Source organism: Schistosoma mansoni (assembly GCF_000237925.1).
Source record: "Schistosoma mansoni, WGS project CABG00000000 data, supercontig 0211, strain Puerto Rico, whole genome shotgun sequence".
NCBI classification, from domain to species: Eukaryota; Metazoa; Platyhelminthes; class Trematoda; order Strigeidida; family Schistosomatidae; genus Schistosoma; species Schistosoma mansoni.
In genome coordinates this window covers 71686-97540 of record NW_017386081.1, presented here as the reverse complement: position 1 = coordinate 97540, position 25855 = coordinate 71686, and the positions used below count along the sequence as shown (strand labels likewise).

Here is a 25855-nt window from a genome sequence, read left to right as displayed (position 1 = left end):
GAGAACGACTTCTCGACCTCGAGTATACGGATGATATTGTCTTACTGTGCGATAATGCCCAAGGCATGCAATCCGCACTTAATCAGTTGGCAATCAGTGTCCGCAGGTACGGTATGTGCTTTGTACCCTCAAAGTGCAAAGTACTCCTACAAGACTGGCACGATTCTAATCCTGTACTCACCTTGGGTGGTGAGCAGATTGAAGTAGTTGAGAAGTTCGTGTATCTAGGTAGCTATATAAGTGCTGGTGGTGGCGTGAGTGATGAGATTGATGCACGTATAATGAAAGCCAGAGAAGCTTATACCAATCTGGGCCATCTTTGGCACCTTCGTGATGTTAGTCTGGCTGTAAAAGGTCGGATCTACAACGCGTCGGTGAGAGCAGTTTTGCTCTATGTTTGTGAAACTTGACCTCTCAGAGTTGAGGATGTTCGGGCGCAGAGACGATAATTTAATTGGTGTCACCATCTTGGAACACCGACTTCGGTGGCTTGGACATGTTCTACGAATGTCGTCCCAGAGAATTCCACGTCGTGCATTATTTACCGACTCTGGGACTGGTTGGAAAAAGCGGAGAGGTGGTCAGTGTATGACATAGTGTCGTGGCATGAAAGAAAGCTGAAAAGGGCTAGCTTCTGTTGGTCCTTCACAACTCCCTGGCTGGGGTCCGAGAGATGGTGCAACACGGTGGCTAGAGACGTTATCAGATATGGCCCAGAATAGAAGCCAATGGCGATCCTGCTGTAACCTTTTACTTTCTGCATAAAGAGTGGTTATAACTTTCTTAACTGAAAGAGTCTTCTGGTTGTACATTTCAGTCCGCCTTATCTTTTCATCCCTTCTCTTCCTACTTTCATTATTTTGTGTGGCGCATATGTATCTGGTGCCCTTTTGTACCAATATATATGTGTTTAAATAAAATAAATATAATAATAAAATATCCTTGTGTAGCCCGCTAAGAAAACCACCTGCTTCAGTTTGGGCACTTGGGCCGTATCACAGTCCTCACACAAATCAAATGAGATTTGTGAGGCGCATGTGTATCTGGTGCTTCCTTGTGCCAATATTTATGTGTTTAAATAAAATAAGTAAATGACCCCATGGCTACACTATTCAATTTTCTATAATATTCATCGTGGAATCGGATGTTGGACATTTATCGTGCATCTAAGAATTAGCTGTTTCATTGAAGATTGAGGAAGTAACCTTCTCATGCACATTCCTGTTAATTCATTGCAAATAAAATCCACTGTTTCAAGAAGGGAATGTTGGCGAATAAGGAAAATACATCTAATGATATCATGAAGTTATTCTTCACCGACGAATTTTTTATATGATCAACAAATTCAAATTAATCTTTGACACTACGCTTAACAATTTCTTTGTGCAATCGTTTGAAAATTTGGTGTAGGTTGAGGTTTTCATATTTAAAAATGATCGAAGGGGCGGGCCCCTTTTTGTATTTTTGTCAGACCATATAGCCTTGGTGTTATCGTTCCTGCAGGTCTCAAAATTTTGAACACTTCCGAAATAAAACCTTTTTGTTTAGTGTTTTATTGAGTATTAGCATTAGATTCTTGCTATGCCGCGTTACGCTAGACTACTCGTACGATCGAACCCTCAACGTCGCAAGAGCGAAGACAGAAGACTAGTAAGTAGGAATGTATTTCCCAAATCAGTGTCAATTATTGTACAAAACTGTCAGGTGTTTAGTTTTTAGTAAAAACGAAGTCATCGTTATAGTTATCCAATCCACCCACAGGGGGTTAATAGCATTGTCTGATTGGGAAACTACTCGTAGTGATTTTGTACTATTCTTCCACAAGCTGATTGGATGAAATATTTTCGGCTCCTTCTGAGCTTCTTAGAGCTTTCTCAACTTTTCCTGTGAACCGTCCTCACAGTCTGCCACGTCATTCTTCACTACTAGTTTTTGAAATTTACTCTTATCATTTAAAAGGACCTTCATTCTGTTTAAATAGTTGTTTTTATCCATGACTACTACACCATAACCTTTGTCTGGTTTCGTGATTATTAAATGGTCATCAGCTTTTGTTATGTTCAAAGAGATTATGATATCACCTAAAATCAACGAACGGAACGTAGGATTAGCGACAGAATAACATGACAAGCTTAACTATTCCGATGCTGCCCAGCCCCGCTAACTATAGGGAGAAGACCTTGTTCAGATAAGGGAAAGTTATTCCACAGGCATCCAGAACCATGAACAACCAAGCACACAACGAAAGTGTATGTATATATACAGCATAAAAATCTCCTTGGGAGTTGTCATAAAATAGCAAATAAAACGAGGGAACGGACCAATGACATTTAGGTCCCTTTCAAGTGAGAAAAACAATCTGAAGGTAAAAGTAGGCGCTTTTGGCGCGAAAACGAAAAATCCGAATTCCCAAAATAAAATTACAAAAATGAGACGTTTACCAAGTGATTTCTGGAGATCTAGCATCCCCAACAGTTGTAAGTTTCCTTAAAACTTCCTTATATTTTCTCGTCAAAATCCCTTTCAAATTATGTCCATGATTTATGTATCTATAGCAACAGTCTACTGGTGTTGATTTGAATCTCAATATTATCTTTTGATGAAGTTACCGGTTCTGGCGTTTGAGCATAAAGATTTTCAAATTGAATTTCAACGTCCATCTTATTAAACTTTTCTTTAGATTCATATGATTCAGTACCTAGTGGTAGCGTTTCTAACTTAATCTTATTGAACTTAGAAAAAATTGTGTACATACTGACCCGGATTACGTGGAAATTTTATTTCTGGGATCTATTTGTCTAGATTTCTCTTAATTTGCTTCTCTCGGTTCGTTAATTACTCAATTTTTAAACAAATACTAAATCCACTGATTAATTTTCCCACAAAATATCTTAATTTTACTACAGTATGAAAATAACCAAAAGTTAGAGTTATGTGCTGCTATGGTTCGTTTAGGCGATTGGACAAATGCTCAACGTCTGTTAGAACGCCTACCTGGTTATTGGGCGACTACATATGAACCTTTAACACGAGACATATGCAATTTGTTGCATTGCTTAATTGAACCTTTGTACAATAAGTGAGTACTTATCCATATATTTCTCATATTGAAAGCCACAAAATTATCGCAAGTAAATATTTCTATAAGTTATTGCGGGATAGATATTTTAGTACCATCGTTAAACGTTTCTATTATTTGCACAATCATTCAGTTAAAAATGTTGACACTGTCCTAGCTTAATGTGCGTGAAATAAATTGTTATTCACACATACCAATCTTGATTCCAAATCCTGATGCCCAAACATATGTACCTGGCTACCAAGTTTTCAATTTAATCAGCAATCCAGTCTTTTTACCACTGTGTGAGCTCACTACATTGCTTGGAATTATAAATAGGGTTCCGATGGTAGCCTGGCGTCTAACCCACGAAACTGCTCCACTCTTCTTTAAATCATACCACCTACGATAAAAGGGAGTAGTTAGAGCACTTAGATCCAATTATTATGTTTCTGATTCAAATCCTATAACTATGTCTTTCTTCAGACAGTCTGATAGTCTCGCTGACCTCTATTCAGCTTGACTCAAATGCGAGTACATAGACCTGTATTTAGTGAGTAAACTATCTATTTGAATGGAATTGAGTTGACTGATTGTTTTGTCACAAAATACTGTTGAGTATATTTTGTTTAACACCGTACTATTCCTCAGGTTCTTGTGTCATAGTGTATTTTTGACCAAGGTACTCAAGACAAAATTGGTATTGTAGCTTAAAGCTTGTGTATATCAAGTTACATAGCCTTCAGTGACTCAGTTTCATTTATTCCTGCCTCACGTGTTACTTCTCAAGTGTAGCTCGTGTGTTCAGTTTCCCACTGTAGTTAATTTTCATTCTTTTGATACCAGCTATTGCTGTGTTAATTTAGATGCAAAGGCTTGAACAAGAACACATTTGTGTCTTAAACTTTAAGTTAGTTAGCTGAGTTTTTCGATAAAATTATCATATATTGGATATTCAGTCATTGTGGGTTCCATACGTTCTGTTAATGAGAAATGTTATTTATTGCTCAATATCAGTCTATTTCTTATGCAGTTTGAATCATACAAATTTTCCTAATTTTTTTAGAGCTTGCCCTTTACCTGCCTGTTTACAACGTAACCGTTCTCGACCGAGAATCGAGTCATTCAAAGCACTAAATACATATATTATTCTAGATGGTATTGATGAGAAATCGTCTGTTGATTGTGAAATAAATGAAGTCAATCGGACCATTACAAATAATAATAACAATAATAATAATTGTATTCTCTTATCACCTGTTCATGATTTTGTTGACCTTGCCAAGTATGTAATACCGATAGCAATTTATTTGGGCCCACATATGTCGTATGACTTAATATTAATAGTGAAGTTTTGTCGTCTTGGTCAAATATATCTCTCTGAACAACAAGTGAGTAGCTCACTCGTCATAATATTCGGATTTGTTTAAGTTTATCGTTTTATTTTATCCAATTTATATATTTTGGAACACTTGTAAATGGTAATCTAGGTGATGAACAATTAATGATTACCCATTTGACGAAAGAAATGTTTAGCGAAAATTAGGAATAAAATTTTATTGCAAATGAAGATTTTCATGCACTTGATTTTGAATCAAACTTTCTTTTTGTGTAAAGTCCTAGTGATAACGATCAATTGCCAAAACCAAATTAGATGAAGTATGGGATTTGAACGTGCAACTAATGCTACCAACCATTTTAAGCCAAGTTGACAAAACCAGAGAAACATGATAACTTATGAAGTTACTATGTATGCGTATCTATTTTTATCGATCGCTTATGTCAATTGACGAACTACTGGAATTTGAGACCTTGGAAACCGTGTGTTCATTATTTTATGATATAGCGACAACATTAATAACAATTTTCAGTGAAGCAGAAATCAAATTTAAAGAGACAAATTAAGAAAAATCAAGAAAAACCGAGTAGAGCATACTAATATAATCGCCATTTCTATCTGTCTTTTTCATGCATCGATTTATAGATTTATACACTTCTTGATGTTGTTTCTAAGTCATTATATTAGTAATAATGGTAGTATTGCAATCACATCACCCTGCAAAAACGATGTTTTCTTTTTCTCCATGTCTGTCACAGAATTCTAGTAAACATATCTTTGAATTAGAAGGGGTTTTTGTGGATATTATAATAATATCGATAGTTGAGATCATGAGTCAATTAAAAAAGAATGGAATGTTATCTATGAAGGACTACGGAATTTTGAAATTGAAAAGAAAATATGATGTAACTGCATTGGCACCATTATGAACATTTGTGAGTCATGTCCCCCAAAATCTCCAATTGCTGATTGCGGTTGTTATGTGGGCCCCAACGAGTTAGCCTGTATCTCCGGTCGTGTCTCAGACCCACAATCAATTACTTCATGGACTAGTGCGATGTCTTGGTTTAGCCGTCTCTAGCCTTCTTCCAACCTTCTCCTACACTAGCAGACATTGGTATTTTTGTAGGCAGTGGTTAGGCACACGTAACAAGAAACTGGGGTCTATGGTTTCGTGCTAGCCATGATAAACGACTTTACATCTCAAGTTAGTGTTTGTGATGTCAAGTCACTTAGGATATTTATCACACTTCAACTTGGTCGATAAAATCTTATTGACACTAAAGGATTAGACAACCATGACACTGATCATCCCATTCAGTGACTAATAAGATGTTAACGTGGATTCATTTTTACTCGGTAATTTTCTTTTACAGTTGAAATCATTAGTCAATTGAAGCTAGACCACCATCGAAAACCTGGAAGCACTGGACGGACATTTCGTCCTTCCATGGGACTCCTCAAGAGTGCGCATCGAAATTGATCATTTTAGGCCCACCTACTCTCTCGAATAGCTCTCACACGGCCACGTGTATATAGTCTCTGTCAGAGAAGTCCTACTCACTGCCTTCTCGTGGCGGGGGTGTTGTTCACGAAATCGATAGGACGAAAAGCGAATGTCCGGTGCTTTAACTGGGTTGGCGGACACAATGCGTTCACCTAGGGTAGTTGGAAAACCCTGATTCCAAACCAATGGTGCACATGGGCTCCAGTATCGTGAGGGAACAAATGGCGTATGAATCAATCGTTGGTCTCTGGCTATCATGGGACTGCATCTCCTCACGATGCTCCACTGCCTTGTGGATCAGATCTTTAGGTTAAGGGCTCCTTGTGTGGCCCCCTAAGAAAACCACCTGCTTCAGTTTGGGCACTTGGGCCGTATCACAGTCCTCACACAAATCAAATGAGATTTGTGAGGCGCATGTGTATCTGGTGCTTCCTTGTGCCAATATTTATGTGTTTAAATAATAAATGAAATGATCATTTTAGGATTCTGTCCATCTTTCTTTTTTTATTTTGTAGCAAAACCTTCGGTCTGACAAGATTGGAATTGTTTATCAAGGATTTTTTAATTTACTAGATGAAGTACTACTTCCGTCGTTGAGTTTGGTTGATGCTAATTGTTGTTTAGCTGAAGAAATTTGGCAAATGTTACGATTTATGCCTTATGAACATCGGTAAGTTTTGGTTGGTGTTATGAAACTATTTGTCTCATGTTTTCGGTGTTAGGTTAATTATTCGGAAATAAGCTTTGTAAAAAAACTAAGAACACATAGTCATGTCTTATATGTTTGCTTGTAACAGTTGATGGGATATTTAACATTTAAAAATCTGCTCGTGGTGGGATTTTATAAAAAGTTTTTGTCCAATTTCTCTATTACTTACCGTTTATGTTTCCCGACTATTCAGATTTATTAACGTTTCGTCTATAGCATACAGGTGGAAAAGAATTTTGATTCAGGCATAATACTAGGGTTATTTATTTTAATAATAGGTATACTTTTAGAGACAGTGATTTCTTTATTTCAGGGCATTCGATTATCGAATTACAATACTTAGGAATAGTAGTTCTGTACGATGAATGTTGTCAAGTCCTCTAATCGCTTCGAGCAACAATGAAGCCATGTTTGGGATACATTCCCCTCCCTCGAAATGCAAAATTTCGACTCAGGACTAGTATGTGTCAACGCTTAGACTGATTATAAGGAGTTAAGTAGTTAGGTGTACTAACCGCTTCACTTAGCTTGGAAATCTCATCATTCGTGATAGGTTTGTAGCCGATGAGATCTCGTCATGGTAAATAAATAAGTAAGGTCACCGGATGTTTGATTACTTAGATCAACTGTGTCGTAGACGAGATGTTGGTCTGCCGACCAAAAGGGAGTTGCACTACTCAGCAATCTTACACCCTATGCTTTACAATGGCTGTGAGACGTAGTTTGTAAAAGTTGAGGACATTTGTAGTTTACCAGTATTAAATTGTAGGTGTCTTCGAAGTACTGTTTGCGTACGGTGGTGCCACTGATTGAATAATGTTGATGCTTGAGGTAGGATAGTAGGTAAATATGGCTTATTGGTTGATGAATTTCTTTAATCTTCGTGTATAGATTTGGTTTGAACGTGATTTAATGAGACTTAACCGTTACTTTCCTTGAAATGTTATGTGCGGTATAGGATTTTCTTTTGAGAGACATCTAATAGAAAACAAACCGATAAATGGCATCAGTCCATAAAGTCATTAACTGTTGATGCATATCGCGTTGTTATGTGCGGATTATTCAGTAGTGTTGTGGTGCTATTTTACTCGTCAATAATCTTTATGTAGCATTGTGTACCATTTCATTAACTTGAGCTTAAGTATATATTTGCCACTGGGGTATATTTTCATTCAACTTTGAGCTTATGGTGGCCTCATGTAAATGACCTTCGCCAAAGATGGTTTATTGGTTATTACTTAATGACTTTCAGCTTTTGATTACTTGGTTGATAGGAATTCTTTTTAGATGTTAAGCGAAATTTGTCGATCAGGTAAATTTTTCTAACAATGTTTTATCCTCTGAGTAGAATGGTCATATAGTCAATCTTTCGTGATTGTTCTAATCAACATTATTTTGTTGTTAGATCAGTCTCTCATCGCACGAATAAACCTTTTTATCTTCAATTGCCGACTGATTCAGTTTATATTAATCTATCTGTCGTTTGGAAATTGATTCAAATTCTTCGGGGACATTCACTGTATTAGATTTAAAGCTTTCAATAGCTGACATATACTTCCTGTTGATCATTCAATCACATCATATAGTTATGTAACGACAATTGCATCAAAACTTTGGTTATATCACATGTGTATTCGAACGTTACTTTGATTTCCTCATTAATTAAACGCATAGTTTAGAAATCCTTTTCATTCTATTTATTCTAATTTTATTATCCTTACAAAAAAAAGATATCGGTTATATGGACAATGGAAACATTTCAACGTGCAATCGGAACCTAGCCTAATACGTCGACGGGCTCAAGTCATATGCTATGCTAAGGCGATTATGAAGTAAATATAATTCATGATCTTGTTTTTCCGTTAGTGTTGTTGTTATTAAATTTTCAGTAGCCCTATCGAGTTTTCTTACTTCATCACCACTTTCCTGGTGAGATAATAATTGCATATGAAACTAAATGTAGCTGTGGCATTTGGTCTATTCACGCTTTTTTTGGTAATCATATCATCAAATAAGATTTTTAAAACTTCAGATTTAGTTTGAGACTTTTCTATTGATTATATTATGGCTTACTACATAATAATCTCTGTATGAGCTGCGACTCAGTAATTTGACGATCTGACTTCCAGTAACTGAGATAATTGTTTAAACTGTGATTCTTCTTCTACTTCAATATGAGCTCTCAAGCACATAGCGTGCCTGAATCGCGTTATTTTCAAGTTAAAAGTATATATATATATATATATATATATATATAATTACTGCCTAATCCTGAGTATGTGGGGGTGTATTTTGTGTCAGTAACTGACTTTTACTGCTTAAATAAATGATTATATTTGTTGGTTGAGATATTTGCATGGATTATTTCACTATGTACCTTGTTTTTGTCGCGGACTTTGACATGATTCAGAGTACCACTGATAACTAGATAGCATTGAACAGGAGTTCTTTACCAATATAGAATCTTCAGGCCTCACAGAGAGTGCCTAGTGTTCATAACACATAGCAGATCTTTAGTCGATTCGTGATGTAGTAGGGCATTACGGTCCGCCATAGGATCATTAGCTTCCATTGCTCTGGAGATCCACACTAGAATGAAGTTGCCGTCCACTACTTGATTTTCAGAACCACCCCCACTGATGTCAGTTCATGGCAAAAACTATAAATATATATATTTCATTTTTTGGTTTATTTAGACGATTGAGCAAAGAAAATGTTAAACCAATGGGTAGACATCTTGGAAAATTGTCACATAGCAATCCAGGCTTATTATTTGATCACGTATGTCCTTCAATTGTTTTCATGGGTTTCTCTTTTATTCATATCGTATATTCTTTGGATTCTTCATACATATGGTATTCAAAGAGTAAACTTCGCCTCAAGGATTAAATCAGAGTAACAAGTTTCACAGATTACTACTTAGTACTCTTGGGATTTTCAAAATACTCTTTAACACAACTGATTAATTGTCACAGTGTTTGTAACTAAAAGAATTGGAATTAATTAGTTTTGTTAATATTGCTAGTCGGTTGATGATTTCGCTAGTCTCATAGAGCAGGTATTGACATAACGTTTTGAAGTTTTTATTATTTTTAAAATTTTCTATTCCCTTTGTTTATATTCAGGACTCCGTTTAACTAGTCTTTCTGTTAGCGCATGCGATAAATGGTTTCAATATTACTTAAATTTCTGATTCATTGTGAATATATAAAACATTTAAAATCACTTTATCATGGATAAGTATTATTTTTATTCATGTAACTTTATTGTTTTTAACGTAAATAATGTTACTAAAACTTAGCTTTTTTAAACTGGCTAGCAGGCTAAACACTGGTGTCATTATCTTGCAATAATCTAATAACTGTTGATCTTAGCTAGTATCAAGAGTAATAGACCCTTTTTAGTACGATTTAATGGGATAATCATAATCCATGCTTAACGACAGTCGATATGACTTAAATAGATCTCAATTCTCTAGATATGTCAATCCTTCATTTCTTCTGAATTTGAAGTTTCTATATTATTGCATACAGTTCGTATTGCTTGATTTCTGAACCGTAGATAAATTAATTTGCAACTATCTGGGTAATGATATTTATGATTTTAGTAGTATAATTATCTTATAGATAGTAAATGTCTCACAATTTTTAAGTTAACTAGTTATTTATGGTCTGTTGAGACCTTATGCATAATAGATTTTAGTGTAGGTATTATAAACGGTGATCCAACTTATTTGCGAATTGAAGGGCCTGCTTCATACTTGTTTCAACAGTCAGTAATACTACCCGGCTGCCCGAACCTAAGTAAGTGAAACGAGGTTTGGAACTGGGGACCTGTTGGTTGATATCTGTATTGATGTATCACTAAACCAGCCCACTTTGACCTGTTATTATATATTGTTCTAGGTCGTTACATATTTTCATTGTAAATAAATAGCCAGATTATATTTTGGAAACAATTGCAGAATCCATGTCAATTTACGGGCATGATCATATTGGTACACTAATCAATGTTACATTTAAAGGACAGAGATATGAAATCATTAAAAATGTGGTTCATATGTTGTTTTGAGAGCACGTTTGTTACAATGATTTAAATAATGCAAGACAGCTTTTGGGATTTATTCTTAGTAGGGGAACTAGGAGGTCCTGTCGAAGTATGAATAGTGAATTGGTTAGGTGATCCTAGTGCCATTGCAAAGTAACATAATCATCTACAGCTACAGAATAGTAAAAAAAACAGCCCATTACAACAACTATACTTACTATGATAGATCTATCGTCATCCAAGTGTTAGGTTATTTTATAAACTGATTTGTACCAGAAGAGGATAATAATTGAATTAGCGTATAAATGATGGTAATGATTTCGTTTCGCATTATATTGTATAAAGTTATTCCAGAGTCTTGGAAAGTTATTTGCATAGTAACTCATTTAGTGGTAATATTTAGAATGAGGCACTTTCACTTTGGATAAAAAGTTATGAATTCCTTTACTAGGTATTTCTGCATATTGGATCGCAACAGTGAACACAAAATATAGTTTATATAGTATTTAAAGAAAACAGACTAGGTTTAGCTTTAGTTCCTGCTTCTATTGGGGGTCAAGTCCAAACTTAATGCAACTGAATTTGTAGTCTAAGCCTTGATTACACTACCGTCTATAGCTAGGCCAAAATTGAGAAAAGGATCACCAAAGTAAATCCATTTATGCCTAGCTGTTCTGAGCTCCAAGTTCCATTTTGAGGTCTACACTGATACCGTTTTGTATCGTTTATATAAATTATAAGGACCAAATGACATAAACTACCTTGTATTACAGCACATGACCGTAGTTGCATCTGAAAAAGAGTTTATTTTAACTATTTGATGTCGGTGACTGAAAAATAAATTAATTCATAGTCCAACCATATAGGATGTAAAGTAATTTCCGACCAATGTGACTGAATTATTGCCACGCTATATCGCCAATCTACTGAAGTTAGAAATGTAAATCATCTAAATCTTTCATACTCATTTGAAAGGAACAGCTTTGACTGAAGACTTGAAGGTTCTGGGGTTGATCTTCGACAAGGTTATGCAGTAGATCTATGAAGGGATAATTCTTTTGAATGTATACAGAACTATGCCTGAAAAGCAATCGTCTTCCACTTTGATTGACTACAGACTATAAATTTGACCAGTATTTTAGCTATTGAAGCACTTACCACTTTAGTTGACTCCAATTGAATATAATTGTTTCTTTTAGTTCAGCTGATCCCATTGGAAACCGGTGGTATTGAAGGCTGAATACGGAATATGCTGTAAGATAGTTCTGTAAACATTCATATGCTGGCGAACAAACGACTTATGTAAACTAAATAGATGGTGATTTTGGAGTTGGGCACATAACAACTCAGAATATCAGCCTTTTGATGGGTGGTCTTATGTATAATTCAAGTGTACAACAGATACGATAAGCAGTAAACAGACATACACGCAGATGACATCTATGTAGTGAATGTGCACGGATAAAAGTAAATAATTAACAGGGAGAAATATGTGATGTAAAAGATAAACAATAAAATTAAAATGGTTCATCTGACTGTACACTGTTCAAATAGTTGCATGAATAACTTAAGTCACTACCAGCACCCGATTTTCAACTTATTTCCTGTTAACACACTTCGATTCAGACGGTAGTACTTCCGTCTCTGAACTAAGCTCTTTTCTAAAATATGCCTAATATTTGGGGCTTTTTATATCATCAATGATCAATGTTTTTGGTAAATTTATGTATTTTGATGCTGTTTCATCACCTACTGTCATTGCTAAATACTTCATGCACCACAATAAATACTGATCTTTGGATTAAAACATTCAGGAGAAAATAATTTGACATTATCATCAGTGAATGAGTGCAGGTATATTTTAAAGACATTAATTTTCAGTTATGTCAATCCATCCAGCTGCTTGGATTATGGCTGATATTTAGTGTTTTTAACCTTAACCTAGTTGTTTTTACCCTAACAACTACGTACTTATATAAGAACTCTCGTCTAAATTAGAGCGAATAGTTTCACAGTATTTGAGCGCCGAGTAATTCCTTGAAAAAGCTTGGACCAGATTGCCAGGCGAAACGTTGGATTTAATTAAAATTCATTAGCTGAGATTTTACAAATATATTATTCCTATTTAATGAACTACGTACTTAGATGGAAAATGGTGTACTAGGTGTATGTAATGTGAAAGGTATAACATACATGTGGTTTAGATCTTCTGTTCTGTAAACAAGTCTTGTCACAGCCTATGACACGACCAGTTCAGTTTATTGGGAATTCAAAATTCATGTTACACGTCTACCAATTATGCATTTATGTGTTGCTATCCAGTCCCCTAAGTCGAGGTAAATGAGCCTGAGTTTGAGCATAGAACATAGTGGTTGGTAACTAACTTTTCTTACCATTAACCAATCATTAGAAAACTGTATAAATGTATAAGCAAAGATGGATGGTGGCTAGCAGTGGAATCTACTGTTATAGCCACCATCCATCTTTGCTTATGAAGCTTGTGATTTATGGCAATATCGAGGCAATCCGTACACGATGCAAATACGCCAATAAGAGACTGATCAATTACAGTTCTAAACAGCAATGGGGCGATACAAACAAACAATACCAAGTGAATGTATAAATGTATGTTTTATTATTTCTGTAAGGTGTCCTGCCATTTCAATTTTACTATTCTCTTTCACTCTCTCTCTTTCCAATTTCGTCTTACAGGTCTTGCATACAGTTCAACTCTTTACAAATCTTATCAATCCTGTTGTTGAAGCATTGAAATATGTTAGCAGTTTAGGGTATGATATGCTAACGTGTAAGTTGATAAATTCTACTATTCTCTAATTATTATTATTATCTCAATTTATTTTCCTTGATTGCGTTAAGTTACATTTGTTGGTTTTAAATGAAGCCCTAATTTGTGTCAGTGGAAATAAAAAAGTGTGTGTTCGGTTAAATATGTTTGTGAGTGAGTGGGTAAGTAGAAGAAAGTTTAATGTAATCAAGATCATGCGCATACATAAATTGTTTTTGGCTAAGTTTCTTGAATGGCATACTGTCTCTCACTGATTAATTTTGATTCATATATATATATATATATATATATATATATATATATACCGCAAATTGATGTTAATTGAAGTATTTTTGACATGGAGGTATGTATGAGATAATTGTTTTAGGATACCCAAGCAATGCCCATCCTCGATCTTATGAGCGATTTATCAGTTCTCGCAGTTATCATGGTACCTCCAAACCATGGCGTAGGAATTTCATTTTCCTCACTTCTTATCGTTTTTTTAATGTAACTTAAACTCGTCAGTAGTATACCTATCATAAGTGTGTCTGTGTGGGTTTGTATATGCACATTAATTTAATAGTCTAATGTCCACATAAATGTTATTAATCCCTTCATATATTTGTTCATAACTAAGTACTGGTGGGAACTCGAAACTAAGAAGTAGTCATTCGTTGATTCTGACAAGGTGAAGTCCTCTAATCGCTTCGAGCAACAATGAAGCCATGTTTGGGATACATTCCCCTCCCTCGAAATGCAAAATTTCGACTCAGGACTAGTATGTGTCAACGCTTAGACTGATTATAAGGAGTTAAGTAGTTAGGTGTACTAACCGCTTCACTTAGCTTGGAAATCTCATCATTCGTGATAGGTTTGTAGCCGATGAGATCTCGTCATGGTAAATAAATAAGTAAGGTCACCGGATGTTTGATTACTTAGATCAACTGTGTCGTAGACGAGATGTTGGCCTGCCAAATTAGTCACCTTAAATTTTCTTGAAATACAAATTATCACAATACAGTTTTGCTTATTTTTGTGGAGGTGAACAAATGTAAGCACTTATTTGACTGAGCTAACGTCGAGACCTTACAGAGTGGCACTGCAGAAAACATAAGTGTTTTTGTAAAAGCTTAACAATCTCATATATCAGTATTGGAAATACACTCTTTATATGACCCATTCTATCAGTTATGGGAGATGTTTTGCAAGGAAATGGACTACCAGTATGTAGATAACACAATTACTTCTAAGAACTATTCATATTTCATTTCGGGAAAATAAGTTCCTAGGCGTAATGAGAAAATTACTTTCTTCATGCTTAGCAATTTGAATATTACTCATGTTGATTTGACAATGCGTTTCCCTCAATGAATCTGTCATGGAGTCAATGTTTCTTTGGATTATATCCATTGATGTTAATTTATTGTTATTGTTTTTGTTGTTGACAAAATATGTAGTCAGTTTTTTGGTTCGAAATAAAAGTAAACATTTCTTGATGCAATGTGATAGATGGATAATTCATATTTATATTTGCATTATGTGTTGTATAGGCCTGCAATAGCACATACTCGTTATTTTATTCGATAAATATTAAGCTTCAGCTTTCATACAAATAACTAAAATCAACATATTTTTTCTAAATTAGAAGGGGTTTTTGTGGATATTTCAGTATTTTTATAGTTGAAATCATGAGTCAATTGAAGCTAGACCACCATGGAAAACCTGGAAGCACTGGACAGTCGTTTCGTCCTAGCTTCAATTGACTCATGATTTCAACTATAAAAATATTTTTCTAAGTTAATTATTCTATTAAGACTTCAGTTGTATACTACTGTATGTGGCCAACTGTTTGTAATGCAGTTCAATTCTTTTTATAATACGAAACTTAGACAGTCCATCTCAATGAAACGTTCGAATTTTTTAATGACAGACACGTTGTTTTAACGAAACTTTCGTTTCAATTTTTTTGTACATTTTTATGTTTGTATATATGTGGATTGTTTTTTACTTTCTGGCTGTTTGTTCTTATGTTCACAGTTTGTATTATTGAAGCACTTGCCACAGATCAATCGAAGCTGGAAGATTTACAATTGAGTCAAGGTTTACAAGGTATGCTGATTGTTTACTGTATCCCTATCAATTTATGTACATGTTTATACTTTCGTTATTATTCGTACTTTATACCTTATCGTCAAATGACAGAAACAGCGAATGTGTACCAATTAATCTTACAGGAATCCTTTCACAATCAATCAACTATGTTATTTAATTTCAACATTTCTTATGCAACGGTTTTTGTTTGAGAGGAATAATTCTTTAAAGTCATTCCTTTCAGTTGTAAAGAAGTACGAGATGTTCTAATGCCTTTATCTAACAATAGTTATAAATGGTCACATCAAGAAATATTCGAGAAATATTCGATTGCTTCTCCAGTTTCATATGTATGGTAATATCGTCAATCAATCACGCATAATTTTTTACAAAACATTTTAGTATTGATTGTTTTACCCTTTCTCTCATTCTTATTTTTATTTTCATAATTAATCAGCGTTGTCGTTGTTTACTGGATTGTTGTGCAGAAAGTATCAATTCGATTTGGCTGGTTTGTTACAATATGTACTGAACCAATTGAAAGTTGGTAAAAGGTAAGTCATTAGTATATGCATCGGTGTGTTTAATTTTCTGGCTGAACTTCGGATGATCATGTATGACAACGACTGATTATTTCCAGACTGACCAGTTGTAATCGTTCATTTTTGTTTTCTTCCTTGGTAAATTAAAACATCTGTCCGTCAAGGAGTGATAGGTTCAATGCACTTGGAATTTGAAAATTATTATTTCGTTGGTGTGTTGTTAATGTCATTGAACCAAATATTCACCGACAAAAAACCATGTTATATGTAACAGCGACGAACGTTTCTACCCAGTACATTGCCTAAGTCACTTACGCGCTAAACTATTAACAACTGATTCTTAAATTAGGAGCCTTCTCCGCGTTTTAAATTCGGGATATTTACACAATTTGACTAGGCGTAAGAGGAGGATCTTGAATATATCCTATCCGAAGTCCTGGACTAAACCCAAGTAGCTGTCTTAGTTGTCTTTATTTTTTATTGGTTCTTCAGCTTCTTTCAATTGATCGCTAGCAGTGCGGTATAGAACATATATTTCATACTACTTGGGACTTGTCAGCATAATCTAGTTTCATCTCAATGTTGATGTTCACATTTAAATTCAATCCTGAACTATTATCAAATTATTTTTTAAAGATTCCATATGATACCAGAGACTTATGAAATGTTGTCGCGAATATATATATATATATATATATATATATATATATATATATATATAGCCACCCATTCACATACGTGCGCTTTATATAAATTTAAATTTCTTTCTCCGTATATTCATCTTATGCTTTAATGACAATAATAAGTATATTTATCATTTTTACCAAAGCAATGAATTACTAACCTCCATATAGATGCTTTCGCGTTTGAATGGTTGTAATACTTGTTTTTGTTTGTTTGAAGATATCAGTGTAACGTTGACTAAAATCACTTATATAAATAATTAGCGGTTTGTTGATTTGATACTGTTGTTTTTTCTTATCAATCCTAGTGAATAAGTTAAGTTTTTGTTTTCTTGAGAGACAGGGTGAGAAGATCAACATCATAATTGTATATAACTTCGATTGTTGTAGTAAAGAGATTGAATTATTAGATATCAAATTGTTGATAGATGTTATAATGCTATTATCATTCGACTAAGCAATGAGTAAGCTGATATTTTATCTATATAATCGACTGATGAATTATCAGTCAAGTGACTGGAGATTAACTAAGTATGAGTTACAGTTATTATCTAGATGCAACCAAAGACAGGTTGATGAATATATGACTAGTCAAGGATTGAATAAAATCTAATTTATTTATCGAGTGTTGATCCATTTACTAGGTAGTCAACTACTCTGTTTTTGTGTGATGGCTACTCATTCGAGGGCAACTGAGGTTGGTTAAAAAAGTTTGTACCTGAGGATCAATAAAATGAAGGTTATCAACTGCGCTTTAGATTTTACTTCTCTTATTCATATCAAGCTGTATTATCTATCTCATTTAGAGTTATCGAAGTAAATTAACACAGTTGACCATTAAGACTCGCCATTAGCGAGATACATTTTGTGACTTATCAGTTGGAGTTAATGAATTTCTTAATAAATGTTAACGTTTCCTTTTTGGGATTAAAAACTGTCAGCTTTAATCCATTTTTGTTATAAATCAGTGGAAGATGGCACTGGAATCTCAATTACTAGATCACAGTTTAAAAACCCACTCACCACTTCAGTTTTGGCAGTTATGCAGCCTAACTCGCAGACATATACAAAAGTTTGACGGATAGCTGAACACATAAACCTGTACATGGTCACTGATTTGTGTCAAATTACAAGTGATTGGGTTATCTGCCTTTCACAGAAAGTAGGGGCCTAGAAATTTTTTTATATCTACGAAGTCGGATATTTTACAATGTGTTTGCTCTTGTTCTCCTAGAGATAACGTAAGCATTTAATTTCCACAATCCTCTTAGTCTGAGTTAAGCAATCGCTGAAAAATCAACTATGCACCTCTTAAAACTGGAGAGCAACTGTGCTTCGATCAAAGTTGTGATGAGTTGAAATAATCTATATCGTATGCTAGAGTCACGAATCCGAACTCAATCATAATTTTTTTTTACAGCGTCCTGGCTCAGAATCCATCACAATGGCGTAGGTGTATACACTATTTGTCTTCCCTTAAACCGTGAGACTAAAATTGCTTCATAATCTGTCTTTCTTCCTGTACTATATCTTTATATACTATCTTTCTTTTATGTATTACCACCACTAAATTCACTACTTCATCTTGTTGTGCCAATGAGGTATGGCAACTTGGACCGATGCATATATGTGCCTGGTCCTATGTTATATCTGACTGACTGATTGAGTCGCCCAACTATACGTTCTAATTTAATAAGTTGGCCGTTAGCTGACACAAGCTACAATCTTATTGGTCCCCTATTCGGAAGCTTCATAAATGTTACTAAAAATCAGTCCGAAATCATCAGCTACGTTCTACTACATGTATTTATAAACACGTAAATTTGTTTATGAACATACTAGACCACATTACTCTAACCACCAGTTATGATAATCACGCGGACTACAACCAGGTAATCGAAACCTAATGACATGACTCAGTCCAGTTATCAATTACCACAAGGATTGGTGCCACATTTTGGTTTGGCCATCACGAGCTTTCAGTATACTCCCACAGAAGACAATATCTCCCGTCGAGGGAGTCGGTGGTTGAGCATGCGCACTACATGTCCTAAACACCTCATTTGATGAAGATTTACTGCCTTATGAATCGATTTCCCATCTTTGACTAGTACCCTATTCCTATCTTTGTCATTGTTGACTAATGATCTCGAAATTCACGAGCGGTGCTTCGAAGACAGCTTTGATCGAATCCTGTACAAGGTTGATGTACTCTGATAATCTTTTCAATGATGGACACTGCTGCGGAACTTAAGATGAACAGAGTCGAACGCTGTCTTAAGTTCAGGGAATACAACTATAGTCGGACATGGGAAAGTATGTCTATGTCCGAGAAGCTGCTGAAGGGTTAATATTTGGTGTGTACATCTACGTTCAGGTCTGAATCCAACCTGGCATTCTCGGATTCGCTCTTTATGAGCTCTAGTTAGACGTCAAAGAATTATTGACGCTAATATTTTAGACACTATTAGTTAAACTGATTCCTCTATGATCGTCCAAAGAGGGGTTTTGTTCTTTCTAATAGGTTTAGATCATCAGCGATCGGGACTTGCATACCTTGTGCAGATTATCGTGATGTTGTCCTTCGATGTAATATATGTTGAAGGAAGACGTTTGCTAGAATAGGAACCTGTATCGCTCGATTAAGTTTGAGACTAAGGCATATTATAATAATTGCCGCGAACTGTATAGTAAAAGCACCAGTAACATTGGCTGCAATAATCGCAGATGTCACTGAAGCTTCAGCTGTTCAGTGGTATGAGTGTCGTGGGGACATATCCACAATAAAAATGATAAACCTACACAACCGGAGTACACACAAACAATAATGAAGCTATGCGGTCGAGACTGAGAGGGTTTTTGTGACTTTATCAAGGCTCCAGAGACCGACTATTATGGAGCCATATAGATGAGTTTCTCTACCTTATGCATCACGATTTTGAAACCTTTGAACCTTTTTCTAACCTTGACAGGTTTTTGGACCATATAATAGAAGGGTATCCACTTTAATTATTTGGTTTTGTATTATATATTATTACTTTATGCTGACTGTTCACTGATTGGCTAACATTTCTCAAGGTCACTTAAGATTCGCTCAAAGGTCGTCCTTAGATTATAGTCTCGCCAAATTTTCTTATTTCGCAAAATTTTATGCAGTTATCTTTCGTGCACATTTTAATAAATATTGGCCACAGTTAACGATTGTAAATAATATTTTACAAATAAATGATAGTCGTTTATATATGTGCACTTTCAGTATAATATTATTTTGTTTTTTGTTTGTTCATCTCACCATTTTGAATAAAACATCATTATAGTTATGATTTGGCAATATTACGTGAAATTCTCCATCGTATGTCTGGTATCGATATATCGGAAGAAATGACCGAAGAACAGTTAGAATCTATGTCAGGTGGTGAATTACTATTACAAGAAGGTGGTTATTATGCACAGATACGTAACACACGTCGTAATGCTGGACGTCTTAAAGATGCCTTGGTTGAACATAATTTGATTATGCCATTTATTTTTTTAATGGCTCAACAGCGTGATGCTATTATATTTCTAGATGATCCAGAACGTCACTGTAAATTAGCTGGGCGCCTATATGATCAGGTTAGTTGGATTTCATAAAGTTCCACATCGTTTCGTACACAGAAAGGTCAGTGCTTCTCTATTAGAAACAGCACCAAACTAATCGATCCCAAAACAGCTCTTCTCAGAATTACCATCGTCTTCAAGTTCAGCTATGTTATTTCATATGAGCACCCTCTAAACTAAATTTACTAAACTTCAAGTTTGAAAAATTTAAGATGATTGCCTTTTTCTACAAATGTTTTGTAGCAATTCTGAATAAAACTAGTCAGTTGATGTTCCCAGACACCTGATTTCTGCACCAATAACCGGGTGCCAGAATTATGGTCTACCAATATTGTTACGGAAACTTTCTGTACTTCCTCTTCAATACTCAATTTCTATTGTATCTCTAATTATATTTGCCCTTTTTTGAATAATTATCTCTTTTATTTTAATTATTTCTACTTCAGTGTCAAGGTACACTTGTACAATTCATAACATTTCTTAGTCTTCAATTAACTCGTGATGAAATGCAAACACAGTGCTTAAATATTGACAGAATGATGGGTGAATTTCATGTTCCAGCTGATACGGCTTTTTGTTTTCATCGTAATCTGTTTGAACAAAAAGTTGCTGTAGGTTATTTTTATTTCAATTGTTTACTTTGTTGTTGTCACAATTTCCTCGTTGTACAAAAGTTTGATTGATTAGTTTTTGAATTCTAGAAATCAACAACTTGAATTTTGGTTTAACACCAAATGTCGATTGCTATTTAATATTCTGATAAATATTATCTTAGCGTTCGATATTATTTTTGTTACTTGATTTAATAGACGAAGTCAATGACTAATGACCAAAACATTTTGGAGTTCGAAATTTCACTTTCTTGTTGTCTTTAAAATAGAACGAACCAGATTTATATGATAGATGTAATATTAATCTGGCAACATCCTCAGGCGAATAATTGGCATTTTAATTGACATTTTAATTATTTATGATTTCAGGATCGTTCAAAATAAATACGTGTAAATTTATGTGATAAACGGATACAGATGAGGAAGACTTTGATATAGTGTATTACAATTGCATCTGGTGTATTACATAACTGATCACAACACTAGTGTAACTCACAAACGAAGTATAAAATTGCGTATTCACCATTCGATATGTAGGCTACTAACCCCTACCTTGTTTATTCAAACCAAATTAGATGATGCGGGTTTTCATCTTCAGTATCTTGTAGTGTAAGAGGTGTATGTGTGCAGTTGACATTTCTTAGTATTCTTGGGTGACCTAAAATGCAAAATATGTTAGGTGTGATTTTCAAGACCTGGGAACATGACACATAGGGTTTAAGGAACAACTGCTTAAGGCTAGTCAGACACGGCATTCCTGTGAGTAGTTTTTTATGTTTCAGATTCGTGATTTCCGGACTTCATCTGTAGTGACAAAATTCGGTAGTCAAGGTAAGGTGTGCCATTCTATGTTTCTCTTAATAAAATATTTCAGAAACTTCTGTGCCCTAGCGACCACGGACGTCTGATCACTGATTTGATGTATTTATTGATGAAGAAAAGTGCCAGAAATTCTTATTTGGTTGATATTTTCTTATGTAATTTCAGCTCATATTGTCACGAATTTTCATATGCTAGACGTTCTTTACTGATCTAAGTTGTAGTACTTTTAAATAACATACCAACCACAATTATTTTGTAAATTCATCTGATGCCGGTCGTTAGTGAGTACACCACACGTGTTTTTTGTGTATATTAATTCGAGTTTAATTTTGTTCGTATCACAAATCGATATCAAACGGGCAACTATCGAACACCGGCAAGCACTGAACAGCCGTTTTGTCTGTAATGTAACCCTTCAATAATCCCTACACATCAACCACTTAGATTTCAAACTTCAAACCTTTACATAATATGGTAAGCCCTTAACCTTTACTGCACCTAGTTGACATTCATTGGTTTGCATTTCTAGCTTCAATCAGTCTTTGTCAGGTAACTTAATAGTATGAATATTATCCTTAGTTGATAAAATGATATATCCAGTCATATAACTTAATGGCTAAAACGTATTTACCATAAATTATTTTCAGCGTTTATTTGAAAGCAAAGAACAAGCAGAAATTATGAAATCTAGTGAAAAATCAAAGTCATTCACCAAGGTCAGTGATCAGCCTTTCCTTCAATACTTTACGTTAGACTAGTTTCTTTTTTATGTGATCCACAGCTTGCACTAGTTCAAATAATTCTCTTTGAATATCCGGAATGAAGTATTATTAATTTTGTTACACGCACATAATTTTGCTGAAGATCGTAGAATCCAAATTTGCCTGTTGTTAGTCATTGGATGAACAAATTTCTATTAAAATTCATTAAGCATTTGATCACCTGATTCACCTAGTATAATCTTTCTATGCCTTCTGATAATTAACACCTGTTATTTGTTTTGAACTACTTCAGCTTATCTTTGGAAATTAGCCTTTCTGAGATCGTTGACTACTGGTCGTTGAAGAGTTGTACAAATTCCATTCATTTACATCAAATCATTGAATCAATAATCCTAGTAATTTTATTGTTTGAAGCTTTCAAAGTATTTGTAGCTTATTCTCAATCATGTGTAGCAGCATATTCATACAATATTATAATTCTAGATCCTGTTTCAAGACCTTGAATAAATCATGTAAAGGCATTCAAAGACGAACAAGTTGAGTCATTTCCTAGTATCTGTTTGCTGAATGATGGATACATCGAAAGTTCCCGAAATGAATATCTAGTAGTACGTAATCATACTTATACTCGACCTTATCAAACATCAGACAATGTTAATCAATTTTTATCAGGATAGTAAATAAGTAAAGACTCATACGCAAGCGTTTGAGGCACATTCTGTTTTTTATAAGGACTAATGATATTACTCAGCAAACCACCCCGAATGAGGTGGTGTAAGGCGTCGAACCTGCAAATTTATGGTTGGAAGGTGAGTTCTTTTCTGTATAAGTATATCGTCCCAATAGATTGACACACTACTGATTAGCTAAAAGTTTTCTGAGGTTAGATTATATACAGAAAATGTGGGTAACGGAAAGGGTTACATTTTTGATCTTACGATTTTGAAAGCTTCCATAAAAAAGGTAAATTTGGTAATAAATCTTATCACTCCCTAGTCAGTTTTGAAAATACAGTTGTTTTGTAAATTTCTCATAGAAGTTCCAAAATATTTCCAATTATGTTTTTGTCACTCTGATTTTTTTGAGATTTTTTCGAGAAATTATAACTGACTGTCAATATACTTCACAGTTTTATGTTAGGATTTCTTTTCTTATTATTTAAATGCTGATATCTTTCATCTGCTGAAGCCTCATGTCGTCCAATAGTTTAAATACCTATGATGTATGTAATTTTAAAAAATCATATTGTGTATAATAATGTCTCCCAGAATCTACCAGTTCAAAGGTTTTTTTAACTCACTTGTTCAATTTAATTGTCAGCGTTTATCAAGTATGTTTATTCATCTGTTTTTTTAATATCCCTTAATATTGATAATCATTTGTTTTCAATATCATTATTATTTTTTTTGTGAAATTGTAGACAGTTTTCTCAGCTGCTTCTTTACATGTTTGCAATGAAATAGCTGCAGCTATACGTCCATTATATCCAGCTCGTGTATGGGATGAATTAGGCATTGTGTTTTTTATCACATTTTGGAGTTTACAGTCAAGTGATTTAGTTGTCCCCGAATCAGCTTATCAGCGGCAAATACAACAACTGAAAGAGCAGATTCAACAAATTGATACACCGGCTAGTGGATGGGTAAATGCATTCATGATGTAAACCCCTAGTTGTATATATATTCTTGTTTTTTCTCTCTCTGAATAAATATTCATTTCGATGGAGATTTTTTGGTTAGAAGCTGGTACTCGTTACAAATTGGGCTCAATTGGAGTACTGTTGAAAAAGTTGGAGTTGTGGGACCTCACAACATGGCTTTTATCTTGAGTACCCATGTATCCCTCAACTTGAAACCAAATTCAGGACATTCAAGTCTCACATCAAGTGGGCAGTCACTAGACATCTAGATTAACAATCAATCTCGTACACTTCCAACTTGGATCATCGCGTCATAAAGTTTGACGACCGTCTAATGTCATGGGTAAAGACTGTTCTACTACCGACATGTTAAGATAGAATTTCTACAGTTTATAACCTAAATCCATCATTTTTTCGATGATCATGATAAGCATCAAAGTTTCCTGTACTCTGCTTTTCAATGATACTCTCAAATAGGTCACTCTGTGAAACCTCACTAACGAACATTCACTTTGTCAGATTTCCTTTAAATGATGTTATGTTTTCGTTATCATTTACCATGAGTTACTCGCTGTAACCTGGAATACCAAGAGAAATGTTAAAGAGAAGCTACATGAGACACTTAGAATTAAAATCGATTTAGTTCAAATCATGTTGCTAAATTTATTAATCTATTGAGTACAAAGTTGTGTACTCAGTTTCGGCTACTTATTTTCTTGTGTATGTGACAGCTGATGATGCTACGCAGCTTTTGAAGCCGTGGTAAGCGGGCTGGGGTTCGGAGTTACAGAGCTGAATACCATAACGGATAGTTTACCGTTTGTGACATAATGGTTCCAAATTGTCACTGAAGGTTTCTTAGTTTTCATGTATTTTAATATTCAATAAAATTAAACAAAAAACTTACTGTTTTCCTAAAGTTTTTCAGGAAACATGAGGAGTCCATCTATTTCAATTTCCTAATGCCTTATTTAATTTAGAATCTTTCTAATTTTTATTTGTTTAAATTTAATAAACAAATTAGCATTAACACCAAATGTAGTTCACTTGTACTTGATATCTATTTTGTAGTGGTTTGACGGAAATTTATTTATTCATGATGCAGAACATTTGGCGCAATATTTGTCTTAACAAGTTATTTGTTTGCTATGATAAAAAGAAAATATTATTCAAAGTTGAAATCATGAGTCAATTGAAGCTAGACTACCAGGGAAAACCTGGAAGCACTGGACGACCGTTTCGTCCTATTATGGGACTCCTCAGCAGTGCGCATCCACGATCCCGCACTCGCGAGATTCGAACCCAGGACCTACCAATCTCGAGCCAGAGCCCTTAACCGATAGACCACTGAGCCGGCATCCAGGTTTTCGATGGTGGTCTAGCTTCAATTGACTCATGATTTCAACTTTGAAAAATACTGAAATCTCCACAAATCCCCTTCAGAAAATATTATGCTGTAATAATATCGATGTTAGCACAATACATTTCGAACAACAAAGACAATAACTGTTTACAACTGTCAATATCTATTAAAAATTACTACTAATTGTTCGAAGCCATTATTTAAGCATTGCCTCAATGTTTTCATTAAGTGGTTAGGTTTATTTTTGATCTAGGAAAAAGTACAGTAAATATGTTCAAAATGTGTACTATGATTCATAAATGACTGTCTAGTTGAACAAGGTTATTTATTAAAG

At 34.6% G+C, this 25855-nt stretch overlaps 1 protein-coding gene across 1 annotated transcript in view; it reads left to right on the top strand.

Moving 5' to 3' along the window:
* The window catches only part of Smp_086460 (tho2 protein, putative), a gene marked incomplete at both ends in the record, with an annotated part of 102687 nt that overhangs the window by 54599 nt on the left and 22233 nt on the right, over positions 1-25855 (top strand). The window contains 12 exons of the mRNA XM_018792665.1: positions 2907-3079; positions 4125-4449; positions 6420-6574; positions 8344-8445; positions 9310-9394; positions 13373-13466; positions 15486-15557; positions 15997-16093; positions 20082-20379; positions 20811-20979; positions 21690-21734; positions 23953-24161. Coding sequence (XP_018647209.1) covers positions 2907-3079; positions 4125-4449; positions 6420-6574; positions 8344-8445; positions 9310-9394; positions 13373-13466; positions 15486-15557; positions 15997-16093; positions 20082-20379; positions 20811-20979; positions 21690-21734; positions 23953-24161 — 1824 coding nt within the window. The remainder of the gene's footprint in view (positions 1-2906; positions 3080-4124; positions 4450-6419; positions 6575-8343; positions 8446-9309; positions 9395-13372; positions 13467-15485; positions 15558-15996; positions 16094-20081; positions 20380-20810; positions 20980-21689; positions 21735-23952; positions 24162-25855) is intronic.